The sequence below is a fragment of the Thamnophis sirtalis genome, unplaced genomic scaffold (genome assembly GCF_051295495.1).
Source record: "Thamnophis sirtalis isolate CommonGarterSnake01/CBP01778 unplaced genomic scaffold, rThaSir2_p1.2 scaffold_3, whole genome shotgun sequence".
In the NCBI taxonomy this organism is placed as follows: domain Eukaryota; kingdom Metazoa; phylum Chordata; class Lepidosauria; order Squamata; family Natricidae; genus Thamnophis; species Thamnophis sirtalis.
The window spans coordinates 93,764,551-93,781,592 of NW_028261383.1; the positions used below are offsets into that span (position 1 = coordinate 93,764,551).

General features: G+C 43.7%; 1 protein-coding gene across 2 annotated transcripts in view; it reads left to right on the forward strand.

Moving 5' to 3' along the window:
* Positions 1-3,010: 3,010 nt before the first annotated feature.
* PITX1 (paired like homeodomain 1) overlaps positions 3,011-17,042 on the forward strand; it is a 41,354-nt gene continuing 27,322 nt past the window's right edge. Inside the window, exons 1-2 of one of the 2 annotated variants that reach the window (XM_087709522.1) lie at positions 3,011-3,633; positions 6,477-6,532. In XM_087709522.1, coding sequence (XP_087565648.1) covers positions 6,487-6,532 — 46 coding nt within the window. In that variant the 5' untranslated portion in view covers positions 3,011-3,633; positions 6,477-6,486. Of the gene's footprint in view, positions 3,634-6,143; positions 6,232-6,476; positions 6,533-17,042 lie in introns of those variants that run through there. The other variant, XM_087709521.1, reaches the window with a different exon arrangement.

Sequence of the window (17,042 nt, forward strand, 5' to 3'; positions counted from 1 at the left end):
AATTTTATTATGAATTCCTCAATAAATATGAGAGGTTTTTTGTAAGCATTTGTGTATATATTCAATTGCATGGAGAAACTTCCTGATATTTGTAAATGCTTGAGTGATCAGAAACTATAAATAGGGAAACGTGTTGATCATTTCTGAGACTGTGATCAATCTTAAAATTAATATATTTTTTAATCTAAGCATATCTGGGACATTCACTTCTTATTGATGCCTATAGTTAAATGGGTTACACCCTTTTCCTGAATACATCCATTCTTAATCGCAGGGACCACCCAAAAATCACACTCATTTTATCTTCCGTATTATGCAGGACAATGTTAAACTTATAGAGAAATGCAATGGAAGCTCATACAATGCTAGTGACAAAAGGAATAAGCTTAGACCATTTTGGAGTTTACACAGTAGAATTGTATCTAAAAACTTAAATCAAATGAAAGTAGGTATAGATGTTTGTTGATTTTTGTTATTCAAAGCTTTGGAAAATGACCAAAAATGAGAAGTCACCACAAAACATGAAACAACTTGCTATCTAGCATGACATAGTAGATTCGAACATGCTGTTTTTCCCATGCATGCTTCTACGATACACAACAATCTCATATTCTGGCAGATTGCAAGTTGTTTTTTAAGGGATTAAGCAGATTGCAATAGTTAATTCATTTTATAGTACTATATCATTACATGTATTCTAGACCATCCAAAAGTCAAATAGTGTAACTATAATTATATAACTGTTTACTTTCCATTGCCATTATAAACAATATTTCTATTAATTGTGACCATATAGATGTACTACTTTTCTCAGATAAACTTACAGTATTCTTTAATCAAATTGCATTCAATGAGAATTTTAAAATCCAGTTATAGAGATGTCTGTCTGGTGTGTTTCTTAGATCGATGTCCATAGCAAGTTCAATAAATTATAGCTCCATGTGAATGAATAAAAGACAGTAATCTTAAATTCTTGGGTTTATAATAATTTATATCCTGAACCTTACTGTTCTGAATACAGTTCAGCATCAGATTAGGCTCAAACTGAGAAAGTTGGAAATTATGAGCATATGTGATTTTTCTTATTTTAGTTTGTCTTATTTCCAAATATCAGTGTGCTCCTCCTTCATTTAATCTAGATTTGTGATTTATTTCAATGGATATACTATAGATTATCCATGAACAGAATGCCAGCTCCTATATTTAAAAAATGCTGTATGGACAAAATCAGTCTAAATCCATAATATCCGTTACTGGAACTGATCTTTCTAGAATCTTTCATATAGTATATTCTTTTGTTCTAGAATCTCTTATACTTCCAGCTGTACACATACATTATTTCCTGAATTATTCTCTGAAATTCATAAACAATGAATTCCTTGAATTAGGTCATCTGCTCAAATTTGAAATTCGCTGCACATTTTAGTTTAGCACATTGTGTCAACCCAGCTTTCATCTTTGTACAGATTATCCTGTTAGACAGTTACCGAACTTATATGACAAAATGTGGGGCAGGTACAAGATTTTTAATTCCATTATTTACAAATGCATTTAATCCGTAATACAATTTGGCAATCAGTTTCAGTGTACAATGGATTTATCTTAGTATAAGATGGATTTACTTCCTAACAAATGTGTAATGGGCAAATTGGTCGGGTTCTTGCACCAGATCCTTTAAACTACATCTCCCATAAACCTCACAAACATTATCAATGACTTGGGACTCTGCAAAGTGTAATCTAAGATACCTGGGTGGCATCAGGACAGCTAGCAGTTTCTTGGATGTGTTGCAAGTGAGCACAAATGAATTTTTAAAAGGGTTCAGATTTAATATCTGAATTTGTGGCAATATGTGGTCTTTGTTCTCACATTCATGCCAAATTCAGATTTTCTTTAAGCTGCCTTTGTACAAAAAGGCCTCACCCCGTTCGCCTTATCTCCTCCCACCCACTCCCAGCCGGGCATTAACCCAGGCCTTCTCCCAACTTTGCAGAATCAACCCTTTCAGTCTCAGTTCACGCTTGCCCTTCTTATCGCGAGATGAAGCGACGTGATTTAACTACAAAGCACTCTATTGTATGGGACGCCGATTCCTTTCAGGCCCACTTGTCACCGCGAAAAGGGTTGGTTCGTGGGGCAGGTCGGACTAGAAAGGGAACTTCCTTTCACCTCACCAAAGCACTGTAAAATAAATCAGCTTCGCCAAAGAAGTGGCCGACGGGCGAAGGAGGGCAAAGAAGGGCAAAGTGTGCCCGTTGACCCAGGAAAAAGGACCCGCTTAGGAGTTTAGCTTATTTTAAGTAGACTCGGGCACTAATTGTATCAGTACGGAGCCAAAGCAAGGTTAGCAGGAGAGACTAACGAGCCTGGGAGCCCGTCAAGGCAGCCCTTTTCTCCTCTCTCTCCCCGGATCCCACTTTTTGGCCTGGCTGTTTAGGCTCCCTCTTTTGCCTGCTGGGTTCCCACCTCCTGTCATTGAGCGCTTTAGCAATAGGTTTAGCTAACTTGAGAAAGAGGAGGTGGTGGTGGAGGAGGATTAGGCCTAGCGAGGGAAAGGCATCCTCGCCTGCAAATCCCCAGGCAAAGAGCTTGTTATCCGCTGCCCGGGTGAGGCTCTCCGTAATCATCATTTCCCCCAGCAAGCAAAGGGGGGGAAATGTTAATAGGTCTGTCACTAGCAATAGGGAGCCGGGAACGAGCTGGCAATTGTGGCAGGGCGCGGGGGGGGGGGCAATTTAAGCGCGCCGAGAGGGAAGGAAACGAAAGCAGCCAATTTGTAGAACCTGCGCCTCGTCAGGGCCGCTCGGGGCCTCCACGTTTGGTTTCTGATTGGGAAGTGGCGGGAGGGGGGGGAAGACAAGAAGGCCGTCGGACAGGGGTGGGGGGGGAAGGACGAGGAGGAGGCGGCCCGGGGTCAGGATAACAATCGGGAGAGCAGTTGCGGGAGGCAGGAAGGGAGGGAGTAGCGCGCTGGTCAGAGAAAGGCCGCTGCTGGATGGACGGGCAACCCTCCTTCCCTCCTTGGAGGAGGATACTCCGGCTGTAAAGAGAAGGAAATCCTCTCAGGCGAGGTCGCGGCTGATGCCTTTTCCATTGGGAACCGGCACACCTCTTTGCTGGGGTCGAGACATCCCGGAAGCCAGGTCCCTCCGGAGGCGATCTTCTGCGACGGGGCGGCAGGCGGAAGAAGGGCGGCGGGTGCAGCTTAGGTGCGGCAGGATCAGTCAAAGGGGGGCAGGCTTCCCCACCATCACCACCCCCAAACGCCCAAATCTCGGTGCGTCCCTGGCTCGCTCCCCCTCGACAGCGTTCACCACCCTGCTTGACGTCAGAAGAAACAGTGAAGATCTCCCGCAGGAAAAAGCCTAAAAGCTCCCTGCTCGGCCAGCGCATACCTGACTGGTGGGCTCTCGGACAGAAGCAAGGCGGGGCCAGGCGCTGCAGGGCCACGAGAGGGAGCGAAAGGGAAAGGCCTCCTGAGCGCCCACCCGCCGCCCTCCTCACGCAGGGCTCCGCGAGCGGAGTCTATATGGGACCCCGGGAGTAGAGCTAGAGCGCTCTGAGCTGAGGCGAACCAATCTTTTCTTGGCTGGGAATAAATATCGCCGGCGAACGAGAAGATCGAGACACACGGTAAGCGCTTCTTGGGCCAGGCGGGCGCAAAGAACGGACTGGAGGGAGAACTGCGGGATTCCGCCGCAGCCTCCGGGGAAGTTGGATTTGTCCACTAGTTGTTTGGGGTTCTTGGGAACAGCTCTCGTTTGCCCCCGCGCCCTGCCCGATCCTAGCCCTTGTATCCCCTCCCTACTTAAGCTCCCTTTCCTAACCCCACAGGGCAGTGCTCGAACCCCACTGGCTTATGGGGTGCGGGGACTTGGGAGGGGGGTTGTTCACTGTTTTTTTTTCTTCTTGTCATACTTCAAGAGGGTCTCCGAGGCTAGAACTAGTCCGCGACCAGCAGAAATTCTCCTTTAAACCCCTTCGAGAGGAGTTGCTCAGCCCGTCTAGTCGCCCCAGAGCTTGGCAACCTCCTCCCCAGTGAAAGGAGCTACGGATCGGCTGGGCAACCCGGTCTGCACGCCGCCCTCCTCTCCCTTCCCTTGCCTCAGCACTTTTCCCCCTCACTCCAAGTCGCCGTCGTCCCCGCGGCTTCCCTAATTGCAGCCTGGGCTTAGCCTTGAAGTTGCAAGTCCTTGACATCTTTATACCTTGTATAAATTCTCGAAGGTTCCTGCGCTTCGTCAAACCTGACAAATATACCCGAAAAATATAATTCCAAGGGGGTTACCTCATTTTGCATAAGGCGAAGTCTGAAATCAAACCAGAACGCCTTTGCTTAGGGGAGACTCTGGATGGGGCTGTCTAGCGTCAAGGTTGTGAAGAACAATTTTATTCCCTGCTGCTCCCGCTGGATCAGCGTGACAAGGAGCACGCTAGGACGTCGCTAATAAATGTTATATTTGTATGGAATTCTATTTTCTTTTACGGCAACCGCTACTTGATCTTGGAGTATGGAATTATGTATATTTCTAACACACATTCAAGTATTTTTCAGTGGGAAAAGTTTAATCTAATATTTCACAGGTGTGTTTTTCTAGAAGTTATGACAATCGAAATGATTTTCTTGCAATGTTTTTGCCAGATTCCGATAATTTGCTCACTGTTGATTTGTATAAGCCAAATAAAATATAACATGTATTAACCCCAAATGGAAATAAAGAAGAAAGTTCAATTCTTGTAAAGACCATTTTAATAAAGAGAAATTAATCTTTGTTTACATTACTTAATAGGAAACATCATTTTAATTAAAAAATACAAAGTCTCAGGTAAACTTTAAAGTTAATAAAAAGTATTTATTTATATGGAGGAAATCAAACTTTCCTTATTTAAATTAAAAGTCTAATTAGAAATTATGGCATTAATAAGAACAGAAATAAGTTGATTCCAGAATTCAAAGTTTGACAGATATTGCTGTCATGTTAAAATACTGTTCCTTATAATAAAAATTCCTCTTAGTTTGGCTTTTTGGATTCTACATATAGTTTAAGACAGAATACTTATATTTAAGCAGATTTAGATTTAAATCATTCTCTTTAACTTAAAACATACACATGTTGATAGTACAACTTGGCATTATTTCGATGGATCCGTATTTGTTTGTTTAGGAATACAGATTTACTTGGAAGTAAATCCCATTTCTACCAAGGGTACTTGCTTTTTAACAAACATATGTTTCAAATTGGAGTGCCAATCCCACAATCAGTTTAAATCCAAACAAAACTCTGGCTTAAATGGACTGTGGATTTAAAATACTTCTTTCCTTGAAATAAAACAAGTACACAAGCAATTATTGTATCCAATCAACAATTGACATGTTTCTTTGGAATAGGACAGTTTACTCCCCAACCCACTCCCCAAAGCTGTATATCTCAATATGTGCCCTTCTGTGACACAGTTTTCAATCTGTTCATGTTGATCTAAAAATAACACATACGCTGACAGTATATGACATTAATCTTTACATTGGAAGAAAGGGAACACTTTCATATCAATGCACTGAGACATATAATGTTTCCAAAATTGATTTTAAGATAAACTGGAATCTGCTGTTATAATATTAACTTTCTCTGCTTGCCTTTGGCATTATACAATATTTACAGTTTTTAGTTTCAATTGTTCACTTTTGCTTTATTTTATATTTTCTGACTATCACCTAGTTCAGAATTACCCCATTAGGTTCCCATAGTCTGCAAGTTTTCTGGAAAGCTGTTCTAATTCCTGCTCCATTAATACTCCATTAGGTCCTGGGGGAAATCCAGGAATTTTCTACTCTTTGGGACCTAAGGTTGACAAATAATTGAAAATGAGAATTTAATTGTGGTAGCATTGATATAATTCTCAAAATATACCCCTTCCGAATAAAGTGAGAATAGGTCTGCAGATTTGCTAGTGCCTGTGGGGGATTTCTCTGTGACAAAGATTTAAAAGGAGTTGCTGGTAAGAGACTTGCCACAGCCGTTTTAAAACAGGATATTGGCCTCCCGTTTCACTAACAGCACTGGCTTTCCTTGCCAGATAAATCTTGGGCAGAACCCTTCCACATCCCCTTGTCTTCCGCCAAATCGAACTGAACCCGATAGACATCAGAGGGACAACTGAGCCGTTTTTTGTTTAGGACAGCTGGCTCCCTCATAGCTGCAGAAAGATGGTTGTTTCGGCTATGAACCCTAAGTGAGCAAATGGCCTAAGAAGGACTTAAATTCAGCAATAAAAATGGAGAGAAGTTTTCCCCATCTTAAAATGTACTTTATTGAATGTTGGCTTTTTCAGGGTATTTCAGTTAAAAAGGGATCTTTGAGACATAGCGTCCTTTTTTAAAAAAAATAGTGGGGTTTTTGGCGTTTATATTATTATTTCTGGCAAAGCAAACACTATAAAATAGTTAATTTAATCACGGTGTGTTTTGTTGTTCACAGAGTTTGTGCCATGGAGCTCGGTCGGTCCAAAAGTATCACTCCCTATGCGGATTTAGGTAAGAAGATGGGGCATTTTCGCAGTTGGGCGGAGTGGGGCAAAGGGGTTTCGAACTATGAGAGCCGCGATTCCTTTCGTGCCCTAATAAATCTCAGACGTGATTCAAATTCGTTGCTTATATTTGCTTCCAGTCTCCCGATTCCACAGGCCGGTGTCAGCGGCTGAGTACCCCGGCTCTTCCTCCGCTTCCCCAGTCCTTTAGCGAGTGATTACCTATATTAAGATCAAGCGGGGTTTTTTTTACAATGCAACCACAGAAACGAGTGGGGTAGAAGCAACCCTGGTTTTTGTCACAGTTTTGGCTTTCCGGGGCTGTTGCTTCCGTGACTGGAGGCGCCCAAGTGACACACCGGGTCTAATGACCTGGGTCAGGCGATCTGAAAAGAGCTTATTTATCTCAAGGGAAATGCATGTTAGTTGGGATTTATCGGTGGTGCGACCCAGTTTGCAGTGCCCTCTGGGCTGGGTGACCCTGCCTGGGAAATGAAGTTTCCAGTTTTTTCCCCCGCGAAGGGCAAAATCCGGCGAAGTCCGAATCAGATTGGTTAGCGGAAACGCCCACTGGACTGCCGCGGATTTGGGGTTAATTAAGCCGATTTTCTCGGTAAATCGCCTAGCTTAGTTGCCCAGTGCCTGAGTTAGATTTGTGCTTGTGCTTGTTTTCGTTTAAATGATTGTTTTCTTTGAGGCGACGTTTTTACTCGGAGGCCATACAGCTTAGGTTTGGGGAAATGTCTATCATTGACCTTTATGAGTTTTTATCTTGAGTTTTCTCCCGATCAGAAACTTGTTTTCTCAGGTTCTTTTTATATAACGTCTTAAGTTTTTTTCCTCCCCACAAAATTGACCCGGTTCGGGACGAAGCTTAATTATTTATCTGCTTGGGGCAGGAAATACGCTGGCTCTCCCAAACCTCGAATTTACCCTCAGCATATTAAAACACTGGGCATTATTAGAAGACTTCAGCTATTCAGGAAATGTCCCTTAAGAGAGAACTTCTTCCCCACTCCCACCCAACTCCGAATATGCCAGCAATTAAGAGGCTGCTCGAATTAAACATGTATAAGGAGGGTGGTTGGAAGGTGTGGGGGAGGGAGAAAGCGTGGAGATGGTGGAGGGGATGGAGAGATAGTCCCAAAGGGGACATATAATCTCTGGAGGTCCGGTCGCCTTTCTTTTCAGCCTGGGAAAGGGCCCTAACGAAAAGGAAAAGCTGGCTCTTCGGCCTTTGATTACACTGGATCAGAGAGAGACTGTTAATTCAACACATACCCCCTACGCCCACAAAGGCGCTCCAAGTTCAGAGATGCCCTGAGTAACCTGAGCAGCCCGCTTAACAAACTCTCTGCCCCCTTTTCTCCATGCATGCAATTAATCTAAAAGGCATGCTCTCCGTGGGGGAAAGCCAGGAATTCTCCAGGGCCCCCGATCCTGCTGTCCTTCTTTCCCCACTCTCCCGGGGTTTTTCTGCCTCTCCTTCCCACCCCTTCGCTCCAGAAGCCCCTTCTCCTCTGCGGATCGAGAATACGCATCTCTGGCTCAACCAAGGACCGCTGTTGGCCCTGGAGTGGTGGATAGGAAATTGCCTGTGTGGAACCAAGGCAAGAACTACATGGGGTTCGGTTTCATTTGCATGGAATTCGCATTAAACCCTGTTCACGTGATTACTTTCTCATGTATGCAATTATTTCTTCCTTCGGCTCCATTACAGATTGCGTGGTCCCAAGTCTGGGAGGTCCCTGAAAACCATGCCCAAAATAGACCAATGAAGCTGATCTGAGCAAACGGGTTGGCTGCTGTGGTCCTAAGGCTGTGCTTTTCATTGAAGACTAGTTGGTTGGTGTCTTTTAGTGAGACTCTTGGCTCCATGGAATCCTCTGCAAACAGGAGCACGTAGACCCAAAAGGGTAGCCTCGTAATCCGAAGCTGAGTTTCTAAGCAGGTTAAAACCAAATTCGGAAGGATTTGATGCCAACAAGCTTTGCCATCAATTGGTACCCTCCACGGAGGGTTTGGTCTTATTTTTCCACTGAGTGGAAAAGTGTCCTTTGCTTTCCTTCTGATAATAATTCTTCATTTCTATGTCAGCAATTTATAGCATCACCTTGACATTGTTCTGGCATTGCGTCAATGGCGCCTTCTGCTTAATACTATTTCCTAGGTGTCCCATTAAAAGGGGGGGTCAGGTTTGTAGTGTTAATCCTATTTGAGATCATTTCCAAATTGTCCAAGAGGGAAGTGGAAGGCTATTATGTTAGGCCTGTTTGCCCATATTTAAACTTGGACTTTTCTTTGAAGCAACTTCTAGCCTACTGAATGGGACGTCAGCAAATGATTTTACCAAATTGCACCCCATATATCTATCTATACAGCTGCTGCTGCCTTCTAGGTATTTTGTGCTTCAACTTCTCTCATGCTCAGCCAACATAGCTGATGGGCATGATGGGAACTAATGCCCATCCCAAGAACTCCCAAGTCCGTACACGCAGTTGTTCTTCCGCATTTCAGACCGGATTCTGGAATATTTTCCAACTTACCTAGGAAATTTCAGTAATTGGACCTTTTGATTAGCTCAAGTCTTACTGGGAGAAGAATAACCCCTTAGATGTTTTCTCATCTTCTCTTTGTTTTCTGTCTTTAAAAAAAACGAATGAGCGGTCCAGGCCTCTGTGGGTCTTTTCCCCCAACTTTTCGCCCTGGCCACCCTCCTTCGGGTTTTTTCGTCGGAGCGCTCTGGAAATGGCCCGCAGCGCTGGGCGGGACCTTAGGATGTTCACGGTTGCTTAGTCTCCCGGTAGAAACTGACCGCTGTAAAGGTAAAGGTGTCGCTGGTTACCTTCTTTTGAGGAGCCTTTCTGTTTGTTTGTTTGTTTGCTTGCTTGCTTGCTTGTTTGTTTTGAGACTTCCTGGCCTAACCAGGAGGTCCCTATCCAAGCGCTAGTTAGGACTGAGTGGCTGAGATCACTCAAGAGCTCTCTGGCTTCAAGTGAAGGCGGATCAGCGCAGCCGGCCGTTTCTCCTTCGAAAATAAGCTTTGGGGTGCCGTTTGTCTTAAACTTCCCATTTCTTAGCCCTTGTTGTTTCTGTTAGACACCCTTCCCCCCAGACCTTTTTCGGGGCTGCGAGTGTATTATTAAAAATCTCTTTCTCTCCCCACCCCACCGTCCCTTCGGAGCAGACCTAAATGGAAGACTCAACATGTTCGGGGTTGCTCCTCTTTCCAGCCACGCTTCCTCAGGACTTCCTCCCGCTTTCCTTGATATTCCTGCAAGAGGAAAGAAGGAAAGCTCCCGGCTTGTGATGCGGGGGGGGGGGGGGGTAGGGTGCTGAAGGGCTCCTGACCTCGCCGAAAGCGGGAAGGTTGGAAGGTGCTCCTTTAGATCCATTTTGTTCTTTAATCGTTGCTGATCTGACCCTCTTCGGCTAGCAACGGCACCTGGACTGCTGAGTGGACCACAGGATGTCCCCTTTCCCTCCTTCCCTGCTCCGAAAGCGCGCCTTCTAAAAGTCGGGGGCTTCCAAGCTTCACTGGAGGAGTTGAACTCTTGGGCTAGAAAGAGGGCGGGCCAGTCGCCAGTAAGATCCAAAGCCTTGGCGCTCCCACAAGAAGCCCGGCACCGTGGTTGCCTTCCCCGGGTGATTTTGCCCAGCCATGGTGAGCAGGCTCTACAGCGGGTGTGGACCGTGCAAGCAGCCGAGGGGAAGCCAGGCCAAACTCAGTCAAAAGGAGCCCTACTGGCTCTGGAATCACCACCGCTGCTTTTCTGGCAAGCGGCTTCGACGGAGAGCCGCCAAGGATCACTTTCGGGTCGGTCGCCGTGGGCCTCGGAAAGCTCTTCCGCTTGGCTCTTCCCAGTACGCCTGAAGGGAAAAGTCCTGGCTGCCTGCCTGCGCTGACGGCGATCGCTTGGACGGGACTCCCTCCAGCTCCCGCCGTCTCGCAGGCCAAAATCCTCGGGGCGGGGCGGTCAGCTTTGAGCCGCCTTGGGAGGAACCGGGCCCCGAGAGCAACGGCCACCCGCGCCGAGCGGGCTGCCTGCCCTAAGGAGCCTCGCCACGAAAAAGCGTTTAGTCTGCGTGTTCCTTGGAGGTGGTGGTGCGGGGGGGTTCTACCGTCTAATCCCACCTAAAGGCTTCATTTTGCAAATCTACTTCCCGGGCCCCGGAGAGAATAGAAAGAATGGGAGTAGTTAAGGTGGCAGTTTGATGGGAGGAGGGGGAGATTTCTCTTTGTGCCCTGCTGGAGGTGCAGACGCTCGCAGAGGTGGTTCATTTTTGCCCCGCTTGGAGTGGCGACTTGGCAAAGGCCGCTTTTCCTCTTCGTTCAATGCTTTATTTTCACGGGGCTGTCTTAAGTTTCAAGGGCCTGTTTTGAGTTTGTATGCACGACGGCGTGCACAGATGCCATGCCTTTAATCAATTTCATTACAGTATGTCCTATCTATCAAAGTAAAGATGGCTGGGTGGAGTTTGCAACATTAATTTAGCGTGTTGTGTGTGTTCTGCTAATACTGCAGAATTCGCACATGCACAAACCTAGGCATTATGATAAGCTATAATATAGGTATGCAAGTGTGGATACATAGATAATGGAAACAAGGATAGTTTGTGAAAGGTATGGAAAGGAATTGGAACTGATATATACATATACTGATTTTAGCTATGTTTCCTTTCTCTAAACCTTTAATTAGTCTGGTTGCTTATCCCAAAGGAATAGTGTGGTGGGCATGTATGTAAGTCCTATATGAAGAACTCTAAACAGAATGTGAATAACTGAGTAAACTACCCAAAGCAATGAATTCACATTCCATGCCTTTAACCCAACTGGAATTTGGTAGATTTAAATATCAATAGTGTGATTGAACAGGAGACTATCACTGCACTATGAAGTGTGTGTGTGTATTGTGTGTATACGTTGTGTACATTAAGTGTGTGTATACACACACACACACACACACACACACACACACACACACACACACATATATATATATATATATATATATTGTGTGTGTATGTATATATGTATGTGTTTGTAAATATATGCATGCAAGCAGGTAAGAAATCTACAAAAATTAGCAGTGTGCAGTATTATAAGATTCCTGAGGATAAACATGAATACTATGGAAGGGTTTCTCACTTTCCCCACAGATTAAGACAATGAGTGATTACATGTGGTTATATAAAATAGACATGAAATTTGATGTTAGGGCCCTAAAACCTAGGGGGAAAGACATGAAGAATGACCTCAATAAATCCATTGCTAATGAAAGAAGTGCAACGCAATCCTAAACAAATTTACAAGGAAGCAACCCCCCTCCACTTGCATTCAAGAGGACCTATGTCTGCATAGACAGTTCTCTGTCCATGCTAGGATACATATCCACCTCTCCCACTAAAGTAATGGAATGTGGCAGTAGATCAGTCCCAACTTTTATATATAGGTGTAAAATCTGCCGGTGTTTTTTGTTCAAGACCTTCTAAAATATTTTACTCTGATATCAAAAGCCATAATGTTTGGAGGTCTTTTATTGCGAGAAATAGATCTCAGTTACAACTGGAGCCACTATCTAGAACATTCAAAATAATGCCAATTCAACGTAAGTGCCATTAAATTTGCGGAGGATAAGGCCTGTTAAGTTTGAATATAAGGCCGGAGTCAGAAGATTTTGTCTCTTCTTTTTCTTGAATGTCCACTGCTATGACCATGGTAGTAAGAAGATACTTGGGGTAGGGTCCATTTTAATTGCAGACTTGCTCATTTGTTTTGCTGGTGGAATGTTGTGGAAGGCGGCTTCTAGCGACAACATTGAAAAACCAACAGGCATCTTCTACAACATGGTATGCTCCAGCTGTTTGGAACTACCACCACCATTTTCCTGGCAAGCAAGACTATGGTGTTATATTCCGAACAGGTATCATTTGGGGAGAAGCCGAATTAAAGTTTAAGAAAAGCTCTTAAGAATGTAGAGCCTGTGCATGTAGATTTTGTCACTTCTTGGGTATTTTTCCCTTTTACTGCATGTTTCCTTCTCTCTCCAGCCTCCACCTTTTTAGCTGCACCCTTGAAGAAAGTATTGTGCATTCATTAAGCCAATGACTTGTCCCATTGCGGATTTTTAGATAGAACTTATCTTTTCTTCACAAGATAGAAAATAGCCATTGTTCTTTTCTTGTTGTCTGCAAGAGGCTGATGGGCAAATCGTCATTCTATGCCGCATTGTCCTCTGATAAAATAGTTACATATTTCCCATAGAAATCCCGGTGTCACTTTGTGTTGTCAAAAGGCACACAATGAAGTCCGGCTCAGGAGCCTGCCATAGAAGGGGGAGCAAACCTTCCTTCCATGATAAGAAGTCAAAGCCCTTTCTCATAGCTTCTCAGATGCCCTTTACTCTAGGCCAACCTTCTTTAAGTTGGCGCCTTTCAGTTATCTTGGATTACAACTCCCATAGTCCACTAACCACTGATTATGCCAGCTGGGGCACAGGAGGGAATTGCAGGCTTTCCCATCTCAAGGGCACAAAATAACACTTGGCAAAGTTGCAGCTGAAGACTTTTTTAAAAAAAGACTTTCACTTGTGTGGAATAAAATCTGCAAGTTTGCACCAAAGCCCTTCCCTCCAAGCCAGATCAATTTCATTATCAACTTGGATATTGGTACATCTGCATGACAGCATTCCTGCAGTGATGGTCCTACTGGCCCTTGCAATGGAGCCTCCTCTATCCCATCCAGTTAAGACTTTGTCTTCTAGAGACCATGCCACCATGTAAAGTGGGGGGGGGAGGAGCACATAGAATGGCTTATTAAATTCCTTTAAGAAGAGCATAACATGAAGCAATAAAGAAGCAATCATCTCAAAAGAGAGTCCACCGCCTTTGTTTGTTTGTTTTTAATTAGCTGTTCATTATAATAGGCTTCGGCATTAGTTAGGAAATGGCATCATTTACAAGTTAACAATTCTCTATAATTTATCAGTGAAATATGAGCTTCTGTAGCATTAATAAAGCTGTACAAAACCAGCCCAGGCAGGGAGTCTAGTGGTGCCCTACCAGGGAAGTGAATTGCTTAAGATGGTCATTTTCTTATGAAGATGCAGATACAGATACAGATAAATGCAAGGATAAAACATGTTCACCACAACCCTGCTGTTTTTAAGCCTCCTTTGCTCCCACAACTGGTATGCATGCGTGAAAGATAGACACATTGCATCAGAGTTGTTCTTTCTTCCCTTTTTTTTTTAAGTGACTGATACTAGATAAAGTTAGATTTGCAACCACACATTAGTCTCTTCTGTGTTTGTTGGGAACAGATGGTTTTTATCTGGATCACTCTGTTTGAGTGCTCATCCAGGCCCATTTTTATTCCCATGGAATGGTAGACATTTCAGACTGGCTTGTCATATTTTAACCTTGTTTCCTGAAGGGAGGGAGGAGAAAATCTGACCGATTGTTAATGTAGGTAGAAGTTTTACTGAACTTCTACCAGGTACAGACTGGTTTATCTTTTGTTTTTTAATAGCAAGATTTCCAAAGTTCAAAATTGCCCAACCCAAACAATTGCATTTAAAAGTTTGTGGTTTTTCTCTGTTCTCTATTAATCAATTAATACAAATGTTCTGTCAATTCGAAACATTTGTTACGGTTTAATTGAATGTAACAATTTAGTTAATGTACTTTAAACTCAGATTTCAGTTTGAGCTGAATGATCCAGAATAATAAATGATCCACTATTGGTTCTTTGTAGATGTCCCGTGTTTTATAGATTATAGAATATTTATACTCTATCATCTTTATAAATATACCACTTGAGAAATGACATAGATATATCACAACGTTGTGAACATTAGATAAGGGAAATTCTATGACCTTTACTCATAAATAATTGCATGCCAATGTAACCAATTACATGAGTGAATATATATGGCAGCCTTCTGTAGAATATATTTCCAGTAAGCATAAGTATAGGATCAGAAGAATGTAAAATTTGTTTCATAAATTGTTATATAAAATTGTGTTCTTGAGTAACATTTTTTAAATTGTCTACAGACAAATTTCACTTCAGGCAATAGAAGCTGTATCAGTCTCATAAAATCTCAGTTTTAAAACACGAGGTTTACAGAAATGCGCATTAATCATTTGGGTCAAGGGAAAGATGCCTGTTATAAATGGTCTGAGCCTGAGGTAATACTTATGAGGCAAGTAAATAGTTAAAAACAAGTCAGAATAATGGGGATTTTTCTGTAGGAATTCCATGGGTATACCTTAAATGCAAACTAACCTCAGCTTTCATGAAAAAGTATGGAATTGCATTAACCTTTGTATAGATCTGACCCACGAATCTGTTAAAGGGAGCTGAATGAATGCTGATGAATCCGTTTTGAACCATACAAAAAGTAGATACTGAAAGGTTGTAGGCATTAACTTGAGCAAGAAGATTCCTGGTGAAGTTTGACGTTTACACTTTTATCAAATCAGATTACAATTATTTATGATGGTGATAGTAGCGATGAGGATGAAGGAAAAGAAGGGGGATGCAGATTGCTGGCTCCGTGCCTACTGTTAGTACGATATTAATGCAGGATCTCCTCGGTTCCCAGTGCGCTCCCTGAAAGGCAGAAAAGTTACGTCCACCAACACACATTTTCGAGTGATCGAACCCGGTCCCGGCTGTTCACTTGAAAGTAACCCCGCGATCTCCAATCACCTAATCCCCCCCCCAAAAAAAACTCCATTTCGTCCTATGTCTTTTAGTCTACAACACAATTTATACATGTTCGCTTAACTCTAAGACTCGCTAAGTTCGACCCGGTGACTTTTGAGCAGAAATGAACAAACCTATGCGGCGCTAGGATCTTTTCTTTGTTTAATGGAGTGGGAACTCAAGACTGGATTGGGACAGGACGGGATGGGACAGGACAGGAGGGGCCGAGGTTGAAATATCTCCTGGCTTTGTGTGCCTACAATAAAAGCTTGAACGGGAAGAGAACGGCTTCCAAAATACAACCAACCTTAAGAAGGAGATCTGGAAGCCGGGCGCGGTCCTGGTGTTTACTCTGGGGGAAGGGGAGACTAATTGTGGAAGACCCGCAAATTTACTTTGATTTTTGTACCAAACGCAGTCTTGCAGACCTCTCATTTCCCCTCCTTTCTCCCCGTCGATTTAATCCATCTTTCCCAGGCCCGGCATCATCAGTTCTCGCTGCTCCCCGCAGCTTCCAGCTACCATCACCCAGCGCCCCTTCTAAGAAGAGTACCAAGGACCGTGGCGGGCGTTCTCCCAGATTTCTATCTTCTGGCCCCGCCCCCCAACACACTACCTGCCTTTGGACGAGGGCTCTTAACAAGCCACCATCAGCCTCAGAGAGCAAAAGCAGGAGGGCAATCTTAAAGCACGGTCGTATGAATCTTCCCTTCCAAGCGGAAGGTGACCGGCCAGCCCTACTCGAGCTTTCCTATTGGTGGTCGTTTTATTTGCTGGCCCTCCAGGATGCGGAGCCCTAGGGGGACCGGTGGAGGCTAGCGGGTGATGTCCCGCTCCCGATTAAATGACCCATCACATGAACCGTCGGGTCTCTCCGGGCACAGTTATTAAGGAGGAGGGAGGAATCCATGCATTTGGGGTTCAAGCAGACACCATTTAATCATCCATATTCCTCATGCTAGATGAAGTCGTTAATCCAACCTGCGATCTTTGTTTTCTTCTTCGTAAGACGAAATAATAAGTGGTTTTACTAGCGTCGATTTAGAATCAAAATAATATGTCTAATTCCTTTCAATCAGCCTTTCCTAATATGGCACTAAATTCTAAAGCAATATGTTGGGATTCTGGGAACTGTAATCTAACTTCAGGCAAGCACTACCGGCATATTGAGGAAAATGTTTAAGAAATCTACACTCACTGCACAATCATAGTAAGTGGTTACACCGGATGCCATCCCCAATTATGCAAAGCGACTTGGATCTTAGCACAAGCAACAGCTATTTGCAAGCCAGTTGATCCAAACTTCTCTCTAAATGATTGGGATATTTCATTGATTGATTGATTGATTGATTGATTGATTGATTGATTGATTGATTTTGGTGCCATCAAATCAGAGTTGACTCCTGGTAACTGTCTTGGCTAGTCCTTGCAGTTCTTTATATAAATGCATTGTTCTAAACTTTAGTCTATAACTTCATCAGAGTGATCCAATATCCCAAATGGAGAGATGGTGCAGATATTAAATGATAAATGTAACATACAGGGTTCTTTTCTTCCAGAAGATCCATGGAACTGCAGGTACACAGCTTCTCAAGGACACATGCATAGACCAAGCATCTTCAAGATGAAATGGGGTTGGGAAAAGTAGGAATGTGGGGAAAATATCGAGTCCAACTGGATACCTGGGTTTAAAGTGCAGCCAACCTCTTCCCAAAGCTTTAAATCCTTATCTCTATGGAGCTCACATAAAACCTAAGAAATGTTTCGAACAGCACTGTTCAGGCATGGCATTGCTTCAGATGCC